This window comes from Dipodomys merriami, unplaced genomic scaffold (genome assembly GCF_024711535.1).
Source record: "Dipodomys merriami isolate MVZ:Mamm:240054 unplaced genomic scaffold, mDipMer1.0.p SCAF_45, whole genome shotgun sequence".
NCBI lineage: Eukaryota > Metazoa > Chordata > Mammalia > Rodentia > Heteromyidae > Dipodomys > Dipodomys merriami.
Genome location: NW_027206013.1, coordinates 1,713,084 through 1,734,123, shown reverse-complemented (window position 1 = coordinate 1,734,123; position 21,040 = coordinate 1,713,084). Strand labels below are relative to the sequence as shown.

At 50.9% G+C, this 21,040-nt stretch overlaps 2 protein-coding genes and 1 pseudogene across 2 annotated transcripts in view; 2 read left to right on the top strand and 1 right to left on the bottom strand.

The window, feature by feature from the left end:
* Window positions 1-571: 571 nt before the first annotated feature.
* LOC138808274 (RIMS-binding protein 3-like) lies at window positions 572-5,880 on the bottom strand. The gene has a single exon (XM_069994274.1). It carries the CDS (start codon window positions 5,814-5,816, stop codon window positions 984-986), a length of 4,833 nt encoding a protein of 1,610 aa, XP_069850375.1. The 5' UTR covers window positions 5,817-5,880; the 3' UTR covers window positions 572-983.
* Window positions 5,881-10,692: 4,812 nt separating this feature from the next.
* LOC138808483 (zinc finger MYND domain-containing protein 19 pseudogene) lies at window positions 10,693-11,372 on the top strand (annotated as a pseudogene).
* Window positions 11,373-19,368: 7,996 nt separating this feature from the next.
* Ube2l3 (ubiquitin conjugating enzyme E2 L3) overlaps window positions 19,369-21,040 on the top strand; it is a 60,470-nt gene continuing 58,798 nt past the window's right edge. The window contains exon 1 of the mRNA XM_069994275.1: window positions 19,369-19,427. Coding sequence (XP_069850376.1) covers window positions 19,401-19,427 — 27 coding nt within the window. The 5' untranslated portion in view covers window positions 19,369-19,400. The remainder of the gene's footprint in view (window positions 19,428-21,040) is intronic.

Below are 21,040 nucleotides of genomic sequence, written 5' to 3'. Positions count from 1 at the left end.
ACGAGCTTTCCTGCCTGGGCTGGCTTTGAACCATGATCCTCAGATCTCAGCCTCCTAGGATTATAGGCATGAGCCACCGGCATCCAGCTTGACCACTCCTTTTTTAACCTACTCTCCTAGAAGGAAGCAACAGAAGGCCACAGGAGATGTAATGATTTCCTTGAGTTGTATGACCACAGACATTAAGGCTCCTTAGAGCCTTAGTAGTCTTTCATAGTGAGACAACTAAGTGTCTCCCCAAGGAATCCCTTACAAAACATCATGGGGAACCAGCAGCTACTAGAGGGCAACTCTCATTTGGGAGACATGAACCTTACCCACAGCCCTAACAGGAAGTTCTCATCTCTAACACTTTGTGAGAACTTCTGTGGCCAAACTAGCCTATTCTGAGCTGGGTCCACCCTAAAGAACTATATTTTCCCTTTTCCCATTGGGACAGCATATCTGCTACACTTGGAGATCCACTGGATAGAAGAGAGAGGGGGAAAGAAGTGTGTTCATATTTCCTTTGGTTATGCTTTAACTTCTAGAATATTCTTTTTTTCTATGAACATTTTAATGAGGGGTTGAACATAAAATAGAAAAAGAAACATTTTGATTACTTTTTTTTGAGATGCAGATTTTTCTTGAGACTTTCATACAAGGCAATGGATGAATAATGTTAACCTGCTAAAGAAAACACTGATCACAGGCAAAAAAGCACTTCTTCAAATACATATCAGAATTACCCACAACTATGAAACAACCAGTCAAACGTTCAGAGAATTGGCATGTTTTGTTTTCTTTGGGAAACAACTCAGACTTCAGCCTTGCTGCTTTCAGAAGCTAGAGGACATTTGGGGACTGCCACCAGTTTAACACTGTGGTACCTGAAGTGAATGTTGCTTAAGGTGGTGGTGAGGGGTTTTGTGTGAGGGCACATATGCATGTTTTTCTAGAGGGGTATGAGTAACCAGAAGCTACCACCTTGAAAGGAGCTATGCTCACTTTGCATGAACAGACAAGTCATCTAGTAGATGGGCAGGGACCAGGCCCCTGTGGCCACTAGATTCACCATAATAGAATCCCTTATCATCCACGGGCCCATAGACAGTAACCATATCCCCTGCCCTCAGTGTCAGCTTGCCCTTTGACCGTGCCCCTGTTCTCTCATCCCTGGGATTATAGTCCAGGACTGCCACCATTGTCTTTGAGGTCCACAGGGTAGGTGACCTAGAGTTCCCTTGGGGCATTAGGAAGGATCCTTGGGGGCTGGTGAGCCTCTCAAAGTCCTCAAAGTGCCCTTGTGTTGACAAATGCCACTTCCCATCAGTCAGCTCTGTACCTGTCTCTACCTCCATCACAAGGTGCCCTGGGATGTTGCCAACTTTTCCATTGTACTCTCCACGGTAAAAGCCATGGGGGTCCTGGGATCCCCTTACTCTCAACAACTGTCCTTTCTGGAAGGCCAGCTCCTCCTCTGCAGCCTGAGGATTAGAAGATATCACCAAAGGGTTGTAATCAAAAAGGGCCACAAAGACCCTAGCTGGAGTGTTGGCCTCTGATCCCGGCAGTGAGCTACTAACTCTGGACATTTTAATGACTTGGGTGGATGGAGCTGGACATTGCACCAAGTCAGGTTCACAGCATTCTCTCTTGTCCCCTAGAGCCTGTCCTTGCCCACTCTGAGGCTTGAGTGTCTTTCTCTGGTCTGGTTTTCCTGTGTGCCAAGGATCCCAGCACTCTACCTCCTTTTCTTCTAAAACTGTATGGAAGTTGGTGGCATATTTCTGGTTAATACCTTTCTGGGGAGGCATGAACATGTGCTTTTGCTTGAGTGCCTTCTCAAGGGGAGCTTTCTCCTGACGTGGCTCTTCCCTGGGCCCATGCTCCAAAGACAGATGGCTGAATCCTGAAGCAGAACTTCTGCTGTTGCTCATGTGCTGGTACTGAGACTTGCCAGTGGGTAGAAGTAGTCTGTGGTTATAAGGACTCTTCTGAAAAGGCAGGCTCTTTCCACAGTCCTTCTTGGCTTCAATAGGTCCCTGAGCTTGCTTGCCAGCCCCTTTTGATAACACACTAGACATTGGAGATGGCTTCCTTGGGGATACTTCAGGGGAAACTTCTAGAAAATTAGCCTGAGGCTGCTCACAGCTTTTAGAGGTGTAGGGACTAGTTTTGGTATTCAGTGAAGCCTGTGTCAGCTGCTGGTGACAAACAGGGAAGTTGACTCTGCAAGTGGATGGGTCGCTACAGATGTAGCTGAAGAGAGGGGTCTCCAGTAATGAGTGATAGGAGAAGCAGTCCTCAGGGATCTGAGCTGGCACTGAATCCAGGGACTCACCATAAAGTGACATGGTTCTCACTGAGACCTTCTGGCATGTAAGAGGGACCTGGAGCTGGGAAAATTCTAATAGGGTGCTTCCAGCCGTGGCATCAGTAACCTCTGCAACCTTGCACCCATCTGCATACACAGCATAGCCAGTAACCTGCACTCCATTGGAGGACCCGGCTGAGTCAATGGTCACAGGGAGCCAGCTGACCACTAAGAAGCCTGGTGAGGCATGGTGTTCAACCAGTACATCCAGTGGAGGGTCAGGGGGTCCTGCTAAGGGTGTGTTAAAGGTGATCGTGGAGGACATTGTTTCCCAGAGCACCTGCAGCAGGTCTGTAGGCAGCCGCACTTCTACCTGCACCTGGTATCGTGTGCCAGGATGTAGGCCTTGGAAAGTATAGCAGCTCACACCTGAAGGGATTAGAGCATGCTCCTGGTCATCAAGGTATACCATATGGGGGTACCTGCTGCTGCCATAGACCCAGGCGATCTCAGCTGATGTAGCAGTGACACTTTGCAGGTGAAGTTTCATGGGGGCCACACAGAGCCCTCCTTTGGCTTCCAGAAAGGGTATAGAGGAACCATGTTCTTCCACACTCTGTGGTGAGCCCAACCAGCAAGTTTCTGTCTTCTTCTCCAACATCTCTACTGCTACGTCTGACCCTTTATCTATGGATACCTGGGCTTCTCCAAATGATAAGCTCTCTTTCTTCAAGGCTTTGTTCTGCTTAGCTGGTAGTGCAGAGGGGCTAAGGTCAGGGGCCTTGAGTAATGGGCAGTCCAAGTTGGGACTGTTTGGAATCTGTTCCACCAAATTGGAAGGCACCAACCCCCGACGACCATCCTCAAGTTCTCCTTCATAGAAGCCATCCTCATCCATGTCCCCAAAGACATACACATAATCCCCAGCTGTGAGGGGCAGTTCACCCTCGGGATGCTGGTTGGGTCCCTCAAAGGGATTGTAGCTATATCTAGCCAGGAAGATCTTGAGCTTGGGGGTGGTCGGAGCCTCAGAGACTCCTTCTTCCAGAGAAGCAGACACACTGTCTGACTCCAGATCATCGACTTCACTAGCAGTGTCTCTGTCCAGAGTAAAACAAGATGGTACTGTAGCCCACACAGACTCCATCTCTGAAGAGGAGTTCGATTGGGAACTGGTTTTCTTGGCTTGGGGTCTGGAGTCCAGAGGTTCACTAGTAGAGTCTTTGTCTGACACTTGAGGAGCAGTAGCTGGTTCTCCAAAGGCAAGTGGTTTTTCCTGCAGCGAGAGGCAAACAGAAGGCTGTTTCTGTTTGTCTCTGTTGGGTAGTGATAGTGCACGGTCTTCAGGCCCTGGCTTAAATTTGGGCTTTTCACTGCCCAGGGCTTGGGACTCAAGGACCTGGGAAGTTTCCTGTGGCTGCTGGGGAAGGTGGCCAGGCTGACTTTGCAATGCCTGCCTCTCCTTCTGGGCAGCCTGGAGGTCCTCCAGGGCCGTCTGCAGGTCGTGCTGCAACTGCTGTTGTCTATCTTGCCCGTGCTCCGCCTGTTGCAGCAGCTGCCCTGCCAATAGGTCCAAGGCATCTCGCGCCTGGCCCACACGGCCCAGCTGCCCCCTCACGTCTCTATTCTCCGCTGCCATCTTCTGCGCCCAGTCGGCCTGGGCTTGCAGCCGCGCGTTCTCCTCTGCCAACCAGGCGCCCTTGCGCAGCGCCGCCTGTAGCTGCGCCTCTGTATCTTCGCCCCGCCGCCGTGCGGCCGCCGCCAGGTCGTTCAGCTCTTCGCATTCGCGCCGCCGTGCGTCCAGCTCGCGCTCCAGAGCCTGCACCTGGTTTGGCGCCACCTCACAAGGTGAGCTCTGGCCGCTTGCCTCAGCCCCGGCGCCGCCGTTGCACTGCTGCTGCAGCGTCAACTGTTTCTGCAGGCGTAGCACTTCCCGCTGGGACTCGCGCTGCAGCCGGTCTAAGTCGCTGATGTTGAGCCACGGCGCGCGAGGAGCGCCCCCTTCAGGATGCGAGGCGCTGCCGTGGTCCGTGGCCACGCGCGCCTGAAGCAGGTGGCACTGCCTCTGCAGCTCTTCAATCTGTTTGTCCTTGGCCAGCAGCGCGCTGGCCTGTTCCGACAGGTCCCGGGTGCGCTGGCGAGCAAAAGCCTGGCACAACTCCAGATCGGCGCGGCTGTCACCTGGAACAGGCGCGCTCAAGGTTCGTAGGTTGGTCTCCTGAAGCTTGCGGGCACGGTCCTCCAGACGCCGTGCCAGGCCCGTTAGCTCCGCGTGCTTTACCTTGAGCCGCTTCACCCTCTCGTCGGTCTGGTCCGGGAAGCCTGCGCGTCGGAGTTGCATGTTCTCCTGGCGCAGACCAGAACAACGACGCGACAGCACCTGCAACGCCTCCGTCAGCATCGAGTTCTGCTTCACCAGTTCGTTGTAGTCCAGGGGCGAAGGGGTCAGAGCTTCACAGGGCTGGTTCCCGGAGCCTTCTCCTCCTCCCGGGTCGTTCGGTTTCCTATGTGTTGGTGATGACAGGGGCGGCAGCGAGGGACTAGAAGAGCTTGGGATGGAGCTGTCTGTCGAGGAGGCCCGCACTTCAGATTCAGGGGCCTTGGGGCAACTCAGGGCGCTGTCCAGCGAGCAGGAGCGCGCGGTTGCTAAGGAACCCAGGGAGGTGGCGCGAGTGGGGAGCAGATCGTCTGGGGAGCTGGAGCACACCGCAGGCCCTAGGTCGAGAGAGCGGGAGCGAACGCGGACGCCATCGCTCAAGCTGTCGAGGGATCCGATTCGACACGGGGGCTTGGAGGTACAGCGAGCACTGCTCCCGGCTCCTGTGAGTCGATCTTCCGAGGGTGGCACGACTTCGGAGTCCAGGGACCCCGGCAAGGCCGGCTGCCAGCGAAAGTGCTCTAGAATGTACTTGAGGAAGAGCTGGCGCTCCAGGTTGAGCGCCGCCTGCAGGTGGCGGATGCGTGCGGCTTGCTCGCTGTCGTTTTCCCAGCGCAGTTGCGCCAGCACTTCTTGCAGGCGACAGCGGCACTGCGTGGCGGCGATCTCCCGCGCCCCCGCGCGGCCGCAGTAGCCGCGGCTCACCAGCTCCTGGGCCAGCTGGCGTTGCAGCTCTCGGGCCTGGCGCACCACCCCGTCGCGCTCGCGGTGCAGCAGCTGTTGCAGCTGCCGCAGCTCGGCTTCCTTCCAGCGGAGCAGCTGCCGGATCTCGGCCTCGCGCTCGCGCTGCACCTCCTCCTGCAGTTGCCGCATGTCCCGGAAGCGCTGTGCCTCCCACTTGGAGCGCAGATGGTCGGCCAGCTGCTGCCGCTCCTGCTCGGCGGACTCCCGCAGCTGGCGCGCCTGGGCTGCGAAGTGCCGCCGTTCCGCCCGCCCGCGTGCGCGTTCCGCCTCCAGTTCTCCCCGCAGCTTTTCCAGCTCCCGCCTCTGCTCCTCCACCACTGCTGCCGCTGGGCTGGGGCTACCCGATTTCTTGGGCGACGCACGGCCGCCACCCAAAGGGGTGGGCGAATCTTTGGTCATGGTGGCCGCACCCCAGCCAGACCCCTTGACCTCACCTGGCAGGCCACAGTTAGCCAACGGCCGCCGCCCCGGCCCCCCGGCCAACTGCCCCTCGTGCCCCTTCCGGTGATCCCTAGAGTCCCCGCGTGCCTTTTCCGCCTCGGGGGAGGCGGAGGGCCCCCACCCCTTTCCACAAGTTTCTCCCTCGGCTGAGCACTTCTCCCAGATGCCTAGACCGGAGCTGGGCTCCCTAACACATCTGTTCAAACTAGTCCCTAATCATCCTTGGATTTTCCTGGCTTCACAGGTTTCCTGTCACGGCTCTTGAGTCCAGCCCGACACATTTATTTATTTTTTTATTTTTTGGTCAGTCATGGGGCTTGAACTCTGGGCCTGGTCACTGTCCCTCAGCTCTTCAGCCCAAGGATAGCACTCTACCACTGGAGCCTCACTGCCACCTCCGGTTTTCTGAGTGGTGTATTGGAGATAAGAGTCTTACAGCATTTCCTGTCAGGGCTGGCTTTGAACCTCAATCCTCAGATCTCAGCCTCCTGAGTAGCTAGGATTACAGGCGTGAGCCACCTCCTCCTCTTTCCTCAAACTCCTCCTTCTTTTTTCTTCTTCTTCCCAGTCCTGGGGCTTGAACTCAGGGCCTGGGCACTGTCCCTGAGCTGCTTTTGCTTGAGGCTAGCACTCTACCACTTAAGCCACAGTGCCACTTCCTGCTTTCTCTGTTTATGTGATACTGAGGAATCTAACCCAGGGCTTCATGCATGCTAGGCAAGCACTCTACCACTAAGCCACATTCCCAGCCCCAGCTATTTTTGCTTTTAAAATTTATGAGATTCTCCATAACTTTTTGCCCAGGCTGGCCTTGAATGGAAAATCTGATCTGATCTGATCACAGCCTGAGTAGCTAGGATTACAGGGGTGAGATAATACTCCTGAATCTCTGACCTGTGATTTTTTGGTTCATCTTTATCATCATCCAGTGAAGATGCTGAGAGGTAAAGAAGCCTCACATGGTTACCAAATGTGAGTGTGGATTAAAATTTGCAAAAATCTGCCTCCAGATCTATGAGTGGTCTGTTCTTCAACTGCCCAACTTAGGGTTAGTTGTGAGGACCCTTCCTCAGTTTTTCTCTCAGAGACTATCACACTTCCAAGCTGCAGAGAGAAGGGGGGACAGGAAGGAGGGACAAGGCAAGTAGAACCTAGAAATCTAGAGATGTTTGGGCCATCAGTCAGAGAGCCCTCCTCAGAAGCTGGGCACCAGTGGTTCACACCTGTAATCCTAGCAACCCAGGAGGCTGAGACATGGTTCAAAGCCAGCCCAGACAGGAAAAGCCTGTGAGACTCTCTTTTTTGTTGTTGTTGGTCGGTCGGTCCTGGGGCTTGAACTCTGGGCTTGGGTGCTGTCCCTGCGCTCTTCAGCTCAAGGCAAGTGCTCTACTGCTTAAGCCACAGTGCCACTTCCGGTTTTATAGTCGTTTATTGGAGATAAGAGTCTCCCAGACTTTCCTGCTCAGGCTGACTTTGAACTGCAATTCTCAGATCTCAGCCTCCTGATAGCTAGGATTATAGGTGTGAGCCACTGGCCCCCACTGTGAGACTCTTATTTCCAATAAACCACCAGAAAACCAGAAGTGGTGCTGTGGCTGAAGTGGTAGAGCGTTCACCTTGAGGCCAAGCCAAGTCCTTTGTCATCTCCCTGGAGATAGCAAAACCAAAGAATTTTCCATAGTCCTCCAAAAGTCTTCCAAATCAGTGGTTGGAGCTAGTGGGCCACTGAAGTCCAATAGTATATCAACTTTTTTTTTTTGCCGGTAGTGGGGCTTGAACTCTGGGCTTGGGCACTGTCCCTGAGCTCTTCAGCTCAAGGTGGGCACTCTACCACTTGAACCACAGCACCACATCTGGTTTTCTAGTGGTTTATAGAACTTTCCTGCCTGGGTTGGCTTTGAACCGTGATCCTCAGATCTCAGCCTCCAGAGTAGCTAGGTTTACAGGCCTGAGCCACCAGCACCCAGCTATAATCTCAATTTTCTGTGTGCTACTTCTATGCTTTTTTTTTTGGTAAAATGAGTTAATTTAGCCTCAGCCAAGCTAAAACTTCAGTCTCAGGTTGGTGAGGTCCCAACCAGCATCTCACACACACACACACACACACACACACACACTCACACACTATTTATCTGGCTACTTATGTGGTTTTGGTTGCTCAGACATCTGACTCTAACCTGACTCTTCCTCCTTACTTCTGGTGCCAAGCGGCTTGTGGAAAACAAGAATGAAGCCGGGTGCTGGTGGCTCACGCCTGTAATCCTAGCTACTCAGGAGGCTGAGATCTGAGGATCGCGGTTCAAAGCCAGCCCGGGCAGGAGAGACCGTGAGACTCCTATCTCCAATAAACCACCAGAAAACCAGAAGTGGCGCTGTAGCTCAAGTGGTAGAGTGCTCAGCCTTGAGCTGAAGAGCTGAGGGACAGCGCCCAGGCCCAGAATTCAAGTCCCATGACCGACAAAAAAAAAAAAAAAAAAGAATGAGTGGGGTTCCTAGGTATCAGTATCCAATGTTGAGTCATATTAGAAGTCCTTTCGCCTCTCATTCTAAGGTGTCTGACTGGCCTGAGAAGTATGTAGGCATTTTCCCAACTGCTATGTTTGCTCAGTACCTGGCCTTTCCATGATATCCAAGTTTATTTGTTTTGCTTTGTTTTGTTTTTTGGTCTGTCATTAGGCTTGAATTCAAGGCCTGTCCACTGTCCACTGTTCCTGAGCTCTTTTTGCTCAAGGCTAGTGCTTTACTACTTTGAGCCATATACTTCTGGTTTTCTTGTGGTTAATTGGAGCTAAGATCTTCACTGGCTTTCCTTCCAGGTATGGCTTTGAACCATGATCTTCAGATCTCAGCTTCCTGAGTAGCTAGGATTACAGGTGTAAGTCCCCAGCACCTGGATGATATCCAAGTTTCTTAAACCATTTTCCTCTAAAACCATAGGAAATAATTTTGGGCAATGGCAAGATATAAGACCACCAGGAAGAGTTGGGGGGGCGGGGCTCACACGTATTAATCTTAGCTATTCAGGAGGCTGAGATTCAAAGTCAGCCCAGGCAGGAAACTCTGTGATATGTACTTTTTTTTTTTTTTTTTTTTTGGCCAGTCCTGAGGCTTGAACTCAGGGTCTGGGCACTGTCCCTGAGCTTCATTTGCTTAAAGCTAGCACTCTAACAATTGAGCCACAGTGCCACTTCTAGCTTTTTCTGTTTATGTGGTACTGAGGAGTTGAACCTAGGGCTTCATGCATAGTAGGCAAGCACTTTACCACCAAGCCACCTTCCCAGCCCCCGATATGTACTTTTTATCTCCAATTAACTACCAAAAAGCTGGAAGTGGAACTGTGGCTTAAATGATGGAATACTAGCCTTGAGTGTACAAGCTAAGGAACAGTGTCAAAGCCCTGAGTTCAAGCCCTAGTACTTCAAACGCACACACACACACACACACACACACACACACACACACACACACACACACACTTTAGATGCTGGTGGCTCACACTTGTAATCCTAGCTACTCAGAAGGCTTACATCTGTGGATTATAGTTTGAAGACCAGGCAGGAAAGTTCATGAGACTATGAGACTCTTTCTTTTTCCTTTTTTCTTTCTTTTTTTTTTTTTTTTTTTTGCCAGTCCTGGGACTTGAACTCAGGGCCTGAATGCTATCCCTGATGCCTCTCTGTGCTCAAGGCTAGCATTCCACCCATTGAGCCACAGTGCCACTTCTGGCTTTTTCTGAGTATTTATTGTAGATTAGAGTCTTATGGACTTTCCCGCTCTTGGCTGGCATCAAACTGCCATCCTCAGATCTCAGTTTCCTAAGTAGCTAGAATTACAAGTGTGAGCCTTGGCACCTGGCATCATGAGACTCTTCAACAAATCACCAAAAACCAAAAAGCCAGAAGCAGAATTTGGCCCAAGTTAGGTGGAGCACTAGTCTTGAGCAAAAAAGCTCAAGGACAGCACCCAGGCCCTGAATTCAAGCCCTAGGACTGGTGTGTGTGTGTGTGTGTATGTGTGTGTGTGAATGTGTGTGCGCGCGCACACGCGCGCGCCAGGAATTATAGCTCAAGATGTTCATCTTGAGCTGGGTGCTGGTGGCTCAGGCCTGTAATCCTAGCTACTCAGGAGGCTGAGATCTGAGGATCGCAGTTCAAGGCCAACCGGGGCAGAAAAAGTCTGTGAGACTCTTTTTTTTTGGTTCCGGTCGTGGGGCCTGAACTCTGGGCCTGGGCACTGTCCCTCAGCTCTTCAGCTCAAGGCTAGTGCTCTACCACTTGAGCCACAGCGCCACTTCCGGCTTTTTTCTTTTTGCTTATGTGGTGCTGAGGAATCGAACCCAGGGCCTTGAGCATGCAAGGCAAGCGCTCTACCACTGAGCCACCTTCCCAGCCCTCTGTGAGACTCTTATCTCCAATAAACCACCAGAAAACCAGAAGTGGTACTGTGGCTCAAGTGGTAGAGTGCTAGCCTTGAGCTGAAGAACTGAGGGACAGTGCTCAGGCCCAGAGTTCAAGCCTCACAACCATCAAAAAAGAAAAAAAAAAGATATTTATCTTGAGAGTTGGGGTGTATGTAGGATGGGGGCAGTAGTGGCAGTTAAGAAGTAAGTATGCCGCTCGCTGGGGTGCGCGCGGCGCCGGCGGCTGCGCGTGGCAGGTCCGGCGGGCGCGAGGTGGCGGCGGCCCGAGCCCCGACCAGCCTCGTCCACCGGGGGCCAGCCCTGCCCGAGCCTGGCCCCGGCCCCAGCCTGCCCTGGGGTGCTGCGGCCTCTCCCGAGCCCGGCCGGGCGCCTCCTGAGATAGCGTGGCAGCCGGCCGAGAGCGCAGGCCTGGCCATGACCGACTTCAAATTGGGCATCGTGCGCCTCAGCCGGGTGGCCGGGAAGACCAAGTACACTCTGATAGATGAGCAAGACATCCCCCTGGTGGAGAGTTACTCCTTTGAGGCTCGAATGGAAGTAGATGCTGATGGAAATGGTGCTAAGATATTTGCCTATGCCTTCGACAAAAACCGAGGAAGGGGATCGGGTAGACTCCTCCATGAGCTGCTGTGGGAGCGGCACAGGAGAGGCGTGGCTCCTGGGTGTCAAGTGGTGCATCTCAACTCAGTGACAGTGGACAATCGCCTGGACAACTTGGAGCTGGTACCATGGGGCTGGCGACCTAAAGCAGAAGAGACCTCCAGCAAACAGAGAGAGCAAAGCTTGTACTGGCTTGCAATCCAGCAGCTGCCCACGGACCCCATAGAAGAGCAGTTCCCTGTCCTGAACTCACGCGGTACTACAGTGCCAATGGGGATGTGGTAGAGGAGGAGGAGAACTCCTGCACCTACCATGAATGTCATTACCCTCCTTGCACAGTAATTGAGAAGCAGCTTCGGGAGTTCAACATCTGTGGGCGTTGCCAGGTGGCATGGTACTGTGGTTCCCAGTGCCAGCAGAAGGACTGGCCTGCCCACAAGAAGCACTGTGGAGAGAGGAAGCGTCCCTTCCAGCATGAGCTCGAGCCGGAGTGATGACTGGAGGGCCACTGCTTCTGGGGCACAGCAGAAGTCAGACTAGCAGTTGAACCTGGAGGTGCCAAAGAAGCTGGGGGGGGGGCAACAAACACCATGAGGCTCCCCAGGCACATGCCATCTGTGGGGACAGCTCCCCTCAGCTCCAGCAGAGACAATGGGGAGGCTCCCCAGGACCTTTCTCAATATTTATATGTTAATATGTTTGTAAACTCAAAAAAAAGAAGTATGGGGGCTGGGAAGGTGGCTCCATGGTAGAGTGCTTGCCTTGCATACATGAGGCCCTGGGTTCGATTCCTCAGCATCACATAAGCAAAAGGAAAAAAGATGGAAGTGGCGTTGTGGATCAAGTGGTAAAGCACTAGCCTTGAGCTGAAGAGCTGAAGGACAGCGCCCAGGCCCAGAGTTCAGGCCCCATAACTGGCCCAAAAAAAACCCCAAAGAAGTAAGGATGACCTTAACCTGGAGTTGGTACTGTAATAGCTATGTGATAGTCTTCATGGAATCCTTACAGCCTCCCCCCCCCCCCCCCCACCAGTCAAAGCTGGCACTCTACCTAACTTGAGCCACATCTCCACTTCTGGCTTTTTAGAGATAAGAGTCTCATGGACTTTCTTGCCTAGGACTGGCTTTGAACCATGATCCTCAAATCTCAGCCTTCTGAGTAGCTAGGATTACAGGCATGAGTCACCAATTCCCAGCTTTACAGTCTGTTTCATAGAGAAAAACCTGATGCTCATTAGATTGGTTGTTGGTTGTTTTCCAGGGCCTTAGGCAACTATGATTGAATTGGATTATTACTTTTGGATTATTACTTTTGGAGTGGTAGATGGGGCTCCATAGCCTGGGCTTGCTGCAGCTTCTAGAAGGGTCTCAAAATGTTAAGTCACGAGAGCAGGCTGCCACAAAGGAACAGGACTTTGGGTGAGTCACTGGGATCCCTTCAGTCCCCACCTGACAGATGTCTATACAAGAGAAACTTCTGTGGTTTTTCAAAGGGGTACCAGAGTGTGACTAAGGAGATAAACAAAATAGGTCTTCCCTAGTACTTTGTCCAAAGACTTGCATGTCACCCCCAACAGACCCAGCTTGGGGAGTATAAGGGCTATATTTTCCTTGGTCTCCATCATGTCCCTTCATGAGGTCCAGCACATACATATATGACAGATTTTCTTTCTTTTTTTTTTTTTTTTGCCGGTCATGGGGCCTGAACTCTGGGTCTGGGCGCTGTCCCTCAGCTCTTCAGCTCAAGGCTAGTGCTCTACCACTGGAGCCACAGTGCCACTTCTGGCTTTTTCTGTTTATGTGGTGCTGAGGAATCGAACCCAGGGCCTCATGCTTGCAAGGCATGCACTCTACCGCTGAGCTACCTTCCCAGCCCTATATGACAGATTTTCAGACTGAGAAGCAGGAGACCTGGCATTAGCTTACCATGACACTGCCTTCTCTGGGTCCAGCTTTCTCATTTATAAAATAAAAGGACTGTGTATGTGTGATGTTCAAACTGGGTTCCTTAGGGCTCTAGCATTCCATGGAGATACCATAGGTTAGACTAAAGGGCAGAGACTCAGTGGGCAGATCCCATCATTAGTGTCATTTATTAAGTTCCAAGGAGGATTTTGGTTTAATTAAGAGTTACTCTAGGGCTGGGAATGTGGCTTAGTGGTAGAGTGCTTGCCTAGCATGTATGAGGCTCTGGGTTCAATTCCTTGATACCACATAAATAATTTTTTTTTTTTAAAAGGAGTTACTCTCAGCCAAGCACTGGTGGCTCATGCCTGTAATCCTAGCTACTCAGGAGGCTGAGATCTGAGGATTGCAGTTCAAAACCAGCCTCGGCAGGAAAGCCCCTGAAACTTTTATCTCCAATTAACCAACAGAAAACTGGAAGTGGCGCTGTGGCTAAAATGGTAGTGTGCTTACCTTGAGTTGAAGAGCTCCGGGACAGTGCCCAGGCTCAGAGTTCAAGCCACACAACTGACAAAAAAAAAAAAAAAAATTACCCCAGAGGAGCATTAGAGGTTAATGCCTGTAATCCTAGCTATTCAGGAAGCTAAGATATGAGGGTCACAGCTCAAAACATGGCTGGAGAAGCAAAGCCCATGGGACTTACTTCCAATTAAGCACCAAAAAAGCTGGAAGTTGGGCTGGGAAGGTGGCTCAGTGGTAGAGCGCTTGCCTTGCATGCCTGAGGCCCTGGGTTCGATTCCTGAGCACCACATAAGCAAAAAGAAAAAAGCCAGAAGTGGCGCTGTGGCTCAAGTGGTAGAGCGCTAGCCTTGAGCTGAAGAGCTGAAGGGACAGCGCCCAGGCCCAGAGTTCAGGCCCCACGACCAGACCCCTCCCCCCCAAAAAAAGCTGGAAGTAGAGCTATAACTCAAGTGGTAGAGAGCTAGCTTTGAGCACAAAAGCTCAGTTATAGCATCCACCCTTGAGTTTAAGCCCCAGGACCAGTACAAAGTATTAAAAAATGAGTTATTCTAAAGATAATCTTAGTGGCACATGCCTGTAATCTCAATACTTGCTACACTAAGGCAGAAGGATTGAGAGTTTGAGGCCAAACTAGACTACAAAGCACATGTCTCCAAAAACAAGAGTTGTTGTATTTAAACAGTTATGCTAAGGGCTGGGAAAGTAGCTCAGTGGTGGACTGCTTGCCTTGCATTCATGAGGCCCTGGGTTCGATTCCTCAGCACCACATAAACATAAAAAGCTGGAAGTGGTGCTGTGGCTTAAGTGGTAGAGCACTAGCCTTGAGCTGAAGAGATGAGAGACAGCACCTAGGTCCAGAGATCAGGCCTCATGACTGACAAGAAACTCATGACTGACAAGAAAGAAAGGAAGGAAGGAAGGAAGGAAGGAAGAAAGAAAGAAAGAAAGAAAGAAAGAAAGAAAGAAAGAAAGAAAGAAACAGTGAGTTATGCAAAGCTGCGTGCTGGTGGCTAATGCTGGCTAATGCCTATAATCCTAGCTACTCAGGAGGCTGAGATCTAAGGATTGAGGTTCAAATCCAGTCCAGGCAGGATAGTCCATGAGACTCTTTTTTTTTTTTTTTTTTTGGGTCCAGTCGTGGGGCCTGAACTCTGGGCCTGGGCACTGTCCCTCAGCTCTTCAGCTCAAGGCTAGCGCTCTACCACTTGAGCCATAGCACCACTTCCGGCTTTTTTCTTTTTGCTTATGTGGTGCTGAGGAATTGAACCCAGGGCCTCAGGCATGCAAGGCAAGCGCTCTACCACTGAGCCAATTTCCCAGCCCCAGTCCATGAGACTCTTATCGCCAATTAACCACAGTGGCTCTGTGGCTCAAGTGGTAGAGTGCTTGCCTTGAGCTGAAGAGCTAAGAGATAGCACTTAGGCCCAGAGTTCAAGCCCTATGACTGAGAAAAAAAAATTACTATTTGAAACAACATTGTAACTATTTGAAAGAGGTTAGTTTGAAAATCCTGTTAGAAGTCTTCCTATTTATTGTGTGCATACACAGACATAGACATGCATGTGCACACACACACACATTTGGGAGAGAAGGCAATGTGTTTCCTTTACATTCTAGTTGGCTCTACATTATCATCACTTTGGTTGTAGGGCTTGAACTCAGGGCTTGGGCACTATCAATGACCTTTCTTTTTTTTTGGGGGGGGGTGTCCAGTCGTGGGGCCTGAACTCGGCCTGGGCGCTGTCCTTCAGCTCTTCAACTCAAGGCTAGCGCTCTACCACTTGAGCCACAGCGCCACTTCCGGCGTTTTTCTTTTTGCTTATGTGGTGCTGAGGAATTGAACCCAGGGCCTCAGGCATGCAAGGCAAGCACTCTACCACTGAGCCACCTTCCCAGCCCCTCATTGAGCATTTTTGCTCCAGCTAGTGCTCTACCACTTTGAGCCATACCTCTAGTTCCAGTTTCCTGGTGGTTCATTGGAGATAAGAGTCCATGAATTTTCCTGCCCAGGCTGGCTTTGAACCACATCCTCAGTCTCCTGAGAAACTAAGATAACAGGTACAAGCCATTAGTGCCTGCCTGGCCAAATTGTCATCTGTTTCCTTTTCCCAGAACTCTAAACCCCTTGGGTCACAGGATCTGGGATCCTTGATGATTTAGTTTACATCTCTTCTCTTGGCCTGGCTGCTATTAAAGCTCTGAGCTTGGGGCTGGAAAGGTGGCTCAGTGGTAGAGTGCTTGCCTTGCATGCATGAGGCCCTGGGTTCGATTCCTTAGCACCACATAAGCAAAAAGGAAAAAGCCGGAAGTGGCGCTGTGGCTCAAGTGGTAGAGCGCTAGCCTTGAGCTGAAGAGCTGAGGGACAGTGCCCAGGCCCAGAGTTCAGGCCCCACAATCAGACCCCCCAAAAAACAAAGCTTTGAGCTTGGCCAAGCTTGCCTGGTCTTGGAAAAGGGCATGGACTTCATCACAGAAGGCTTTAGTCTTCTGGATGCACCTTCCATCCACCTACCTTGTGTGTGTGTGTGTGTGTGTGTGTGTGTGTGTTGCGAGTACGGAGGGTTTTTTTGTTTTTGTTTTTTGCCAGCCTGGACACTGTTCTTGAGCTTCTTTTTTTTTTTTTTTTTTTGGAGGGGGGGGGGGGGGTTAGGTCCAGTCGTGGGCCTGAACTCTGGGCCTTGGTGCTGTCCCTCAGCTCTTCAGCTCAAGGCTAGCACTCTACAACTTGAGCCACAGTGCCACTTCTGGCTTTTTTTTTTTTTTCCTGCTTATGTGGTGCTGAGGAATCGAACCCAGGGCCTCAGGCATGCAAAGCAAGCACTCTACCATGGAGCCACCTTCCCAGCCCTGTTCTTGAGCTTCTTTTGCTCAAGGCTAGCACTCTACTACTTGAGCCACAGGGCCACTTCGGCCTCTTTTGTTTATATGGTACTGAGGAATTGAACCCAGGGCTTCATACATGTTAGGCAAGCACTCTACCACTAAGCCACATTCCCAGCCTTGAGTACTGAGGTTTGAACTCAGAACTTGGGTACTATCTCTTAGCTTTTTGTTTTTTTTGTGCAAGGCTGGCTCCATTTCCTATTTTGTTTCATTTTTTTGCCAGTCCTGGGGCTTGAACTCAGGGCCTACGCATTGTCCCTGAGATTCTTTTGCTCAAGGTTAGCACTCTACCACTTGAGACACAGCGTTATTTCCCCGCTTTTTTTTTTTTTTTTTTTGCTTGTCATGGGGCTTGAACTCTGGGCTTCGGCATTGTCCCTGCACTCTTCAGATCAAGGTGAGTGCTCCACCTCTTGAGCCACAGCGTCACTTCCAGTTTTCTAGTGGTTTATTGGAGATAAGAGTCTCATGGGCTTTCCTGCCTCCGCTAGCTTTAAACCACTTTAAACCACGATCCTCAGATCTCAGCCTCCTGAGTACCTAGGATTACAGGCGTGAGCCCCTGGCACCTGGCTACTTCCCACTTTTTCTGTTTATGTGGTACTGAGGAATTGAACTCAGGGCTTCAAGCAAGCTAGGCAAGCACTCTACCACTAAGCCACATCCCCAGCTCTCTCCCCTTTTAATGATTAATTGGTGATAAAAGTCTCATGGACTTTCCTAGACAATAGTGGTTTCAAATCTTGATCCTTAGATCTCAGAGACACCCTGGGTAGCTAGGATTATAGAGGTGAGCCATATGGTCCTGATTGTCCTGTCTTACCTTTGTGTTGATGTATTTTCTGTCTAATGTTCTGCTATTGCCTAAATACCTAGAGCAGTACCTGGCTCATTTCAGGGGCTTCTTACATACATATATCCATATGGCATCTTTCCTAGGACCTACCCAGCATGCTGTGAGCTACTTGAGAGCAGGGTGCCATTGGACTAGCTTCCTTTCTGGACCTTAGTCTGAAGCTTAGAGGGTGAGCATTCCAGATCCTGTGCTGATTGGAGAAAGTATGGGCAAAGGGCCTGAGATCAAGAGGAGGAAGCAGAAGAGGAAGAAGAGGCTACATATGACCAAGGTTTGGGAAGTGATACAGAAAGGACAGGTCAGGTCTAAGTGAGATTTGGCTGAGAGGAGGGGAGCTGGTGTGACCAGAAGCCAGCTCTTCTGGCTGGTTTAGGAAATGGTTTTACAATAGGAGGAAGACCCCAAAAGCCAAAGGATACGCTGGGCCATTGGTGGCTATTCAGGAGACTTGGGATCTAAGGATCTCAGGATCGTGGTTCCAAGCCAGCTGAGGCAAACAAATCTTCAACTAACCAACAAAAAGCCCTAGCGGAAGTATGTCCCTTATGGGACAATGATGATATATATTCATTAAAATGTTATGTGGTACATGGCTATATGAACATATTTACTTATGATAAAGTTTTGTTGTTGTTTTGAAGTATTTTATTTATTTATTTATTTTTTGGTCGGTCATGGGGCTTGAACTCTGGGCCTGCATGCTGTCCCTCAGCATTTCGGCTCAAGGCTAGCACTCTACCACTTGAGCCACAGTGTTACTTCTGGTTTTCTGAGTGGTTTATTGGAGATGAGAGTCTCATGGACTTTCCTGCCCTAGTTGGCTTTGAACATTGATCGTTAGCTCTCTACCTCCTGAGTAGCTAGGATTACAGGCATGAGCCACCAGGGCCCAGCTGTATTTTAATTTTTTATTTTTGTCAGTCCTGGGGCTGAAACTGGCTCTGTCCTGAGCTTCTTTTGCTCAAGGCTAGCACTCTACCATTTGTACCATTTCTGGCCTTTTCTGGTTATGTTGTACTGAGGAATCGAACCTAGGGTTTCATGCATGGTAGGCAAGCATTCTACCTCTAAGCCACATTCTTATCCTCTTGTTTTGTTTTTTGTGCTTCATTTGCTCAAGGTTAGCACTCAACCACTTGAGCCACAGTGCCACTTCCTGCCTTTTTTGTTTATATGATACTGAGGAATTGAACTCAGGGCTTCATGCATGCTAGACAAGCACTACCACTGATCCACACTCCCAGCCCCACTTTTTTTTTTTTTTTTTTTTGGTTGTGGGGCTTGAACTCTGGGCCTGGGCACTATCCCTGAGCTCTTCAGCTCAAGGCTAGTGTTCTACTACTTGAGTCATATAGTAACTTCCAGTTTTCTGGTGGTTAATTGGAAATAAGAGTCTCATGGGTTTTCCTGCCCCGGCTGGCTTTGAACTGCTATCCTCAGATCTCAGCTTCCAGAGTAGCTAGGATGACAGTCATGATCCACCAGGGCCAGGCTAATGAGTACATTTTTTTCTTCTTCCCTTGCTCTCTCACAGTTACTTATTCATTTACTTGTTTTGTTGGTCATGGGGCTGGAACTCAAGGACTAGGGCGCTGTCCCTGAGCTCTTTCACTCAAGGAAGCGCTCTACCACTTTAAGTAACAGCCACTTCCAGTTTTTCTGAGTCTCCGGAATGGGCTGGGAAAGTGGCTCAGTGGTAAACTGCTTGCCTTGCATGCATGAAACCCTGTGTTCCATTCCTTAGCACCACATAAGCAGTAAAAGCCGGAAGTGGCACTGTGGCTCAATTGGTAGAGTGCTAGCCTTGAGCTGAAGGGCTGAAGGACAGTGCCCAGGCCGAGTTCAGGCCCCACGACCCACAAAAAAAAGAAAAAAGAAAAAAAAAAGAAAAAAAAAGTGAGCACATTATTTTCCAAGGTAGTAAGACCAGCCTGGCAAGAGTGGGGAGGGTTTAGAGGACGGAGTCTCAGAAACTTGTCTGCCCCAGCAGGCAGTGAATGGCGATTCTTATATCTCAGCCTCCTGACTTGCTAGGAATACAGGTTTTGAGCCACGGGTGCCTGGCCAGTTATTCAATTATTTTATGAAAATTAAAGTTACAGTGCGCCTACTATGTGCCATCTATTGTAGTGGCTACCAGATTACATACTGCATAAAGGCTGGGTTTCACATATGCAATTTACCTGAGTCCAAGTACACTTCTCCACCACTGTGCTGGCACACAGTAGGTGCTTCTCCCTTACTGGACGCCCCACCCCGCCAGCCCCTCCCCCTGTCTGCCTGTCCAGGAAGTGCGGGGGCTTAGCCGCCGGGTCCGCCGCGATGCATTCTGGGAAAGCAGCAGCACCAGATTCAAGATGGCGGCCAGCAGGAGGCTGATGAAGGTAAAAGCCATTCTCCGGCGCCGGACAGGCGGGGGGCGCCGTTCCTCTCCGGGAGTCCTTACGGCTGGCTGGGGCTTCTCCAAACGCCGCCATCCGGTTTCCTTTTCTGTGTGGCCCCGCCATGTCGCCAGGCAGCGTGCGGGTTCGGGCAACTAACGGGGCCGCCTAGGCCTCAACCTGGGCGGGAGCGCCAGGCCTCGCTGGGAACGGCCGCTGGTCCCTTCCCCCCAGCCCGGGGCATCCGCACCGCGCTCTTCCCACAACCCAGCCGTGTGTCCTCCGTCGCGGGGACCGCGGCCTGGGCTAGGGACGCCGTTGATGTGGGGTTCGGCCGGGAGGTCCCTAACCGGGCGCCAGCGAGGAAGGCCCGAGCGCCGGAGCCCCGGCCGTGAGCCCGCGCCGCGGAGACGCCCCGCCCTGGGCCACGGCCGTCGGACTGGGAACCCCGTTCGGCCGACCCGCAACCCGTGCAGCGGGAGACTTGGGAGGCCGGAGCTGGGGAAGTAAGGAGGAGGAGGAAGGGTGGCCAAAGTTAGGTCAGTTTGTTGGTGGGTTGTTTGAAATGGTGTTGGCTTCTAGCGAACTGTCGCTTTGACTGTAGTCACACGGCGGGCAAGTTGTAACTCCAGGAAGGCGTGGGATTGGCCTCAAATCGTGACTTGGTTCTCCTTCTTGATCTCCTTCCTTATCCACCTCTTAGTCATTCCTTTCCCTGATGAAGCAAAGTGACATTTTTTGTGGGGTGTGGGGTGTGGGTGGGGGTGGAGATTCGGTTTCTGTTGTTCGTATCAAAACAAGCCAAAGTTTATAAAAATAACTTTGTAAATGTACTTTGGATCTCGAATCCAGCGGGGTGCCTTTTTGCTAATTGGCTCCTTTGATGAGGAACACAGGTGCAAACTTGGTTTAGTTCTGGATTTGCCGACGTCCTGGGGAGTTGTCTCGAGGACGTCGAGTTGGCTGCTCGTTAGTGCCGCCGAGCTGCCACCGGGCCGAAAATACAAAAAAAGGCCCATGAGTTGGTTCTGGAGGACACCTGAAGGGCTGGGGTTCCTACTGTAACCTAAAAAGAGCTGTTCTTGGTAGAAATAGACATTGAGCTAGTCACAGTCTTGTAGGCCTTCCTTCCTTGGGAACATTTCCTTCCTTTTGTTCACTTAGGGATAGAGCAGACATTGAACTTTTTAAAGCCAGAGTAGAAGTGAGCACAAAAGAACCATTAGTAGACCCTAGACTTCTCATCTTGGTGCCAGTGACAGCACCATTTACTTACTTGAGAGAACTGCTAATGACTTTTCCGCTCTACTCCCCAAATGCTGCCCTCCATCAATCCTGTGGATTTGACTTTAGGAAGATTTTTGTACTTGCATTCTTTGCTTTCTGATCTTTAACAGAAATTTTTTGAATCCACTTACCCCTCCTCCCTTGCAAAACACTTTCCAGCTCCCCTTTGTGGACACCAGAATTCTTTTTCTAAAGCATACATTTAATTGTTTTACTTCTGTACATTTTTTTGTTCTGTTTTGTTTTGTTTTTGGGTCGATCATAGGGCTTGAAATCAGGTCATGGGTGCTTCCATCCCTCAGCTTTTTTGCTCAAGTGCTCTACCACTT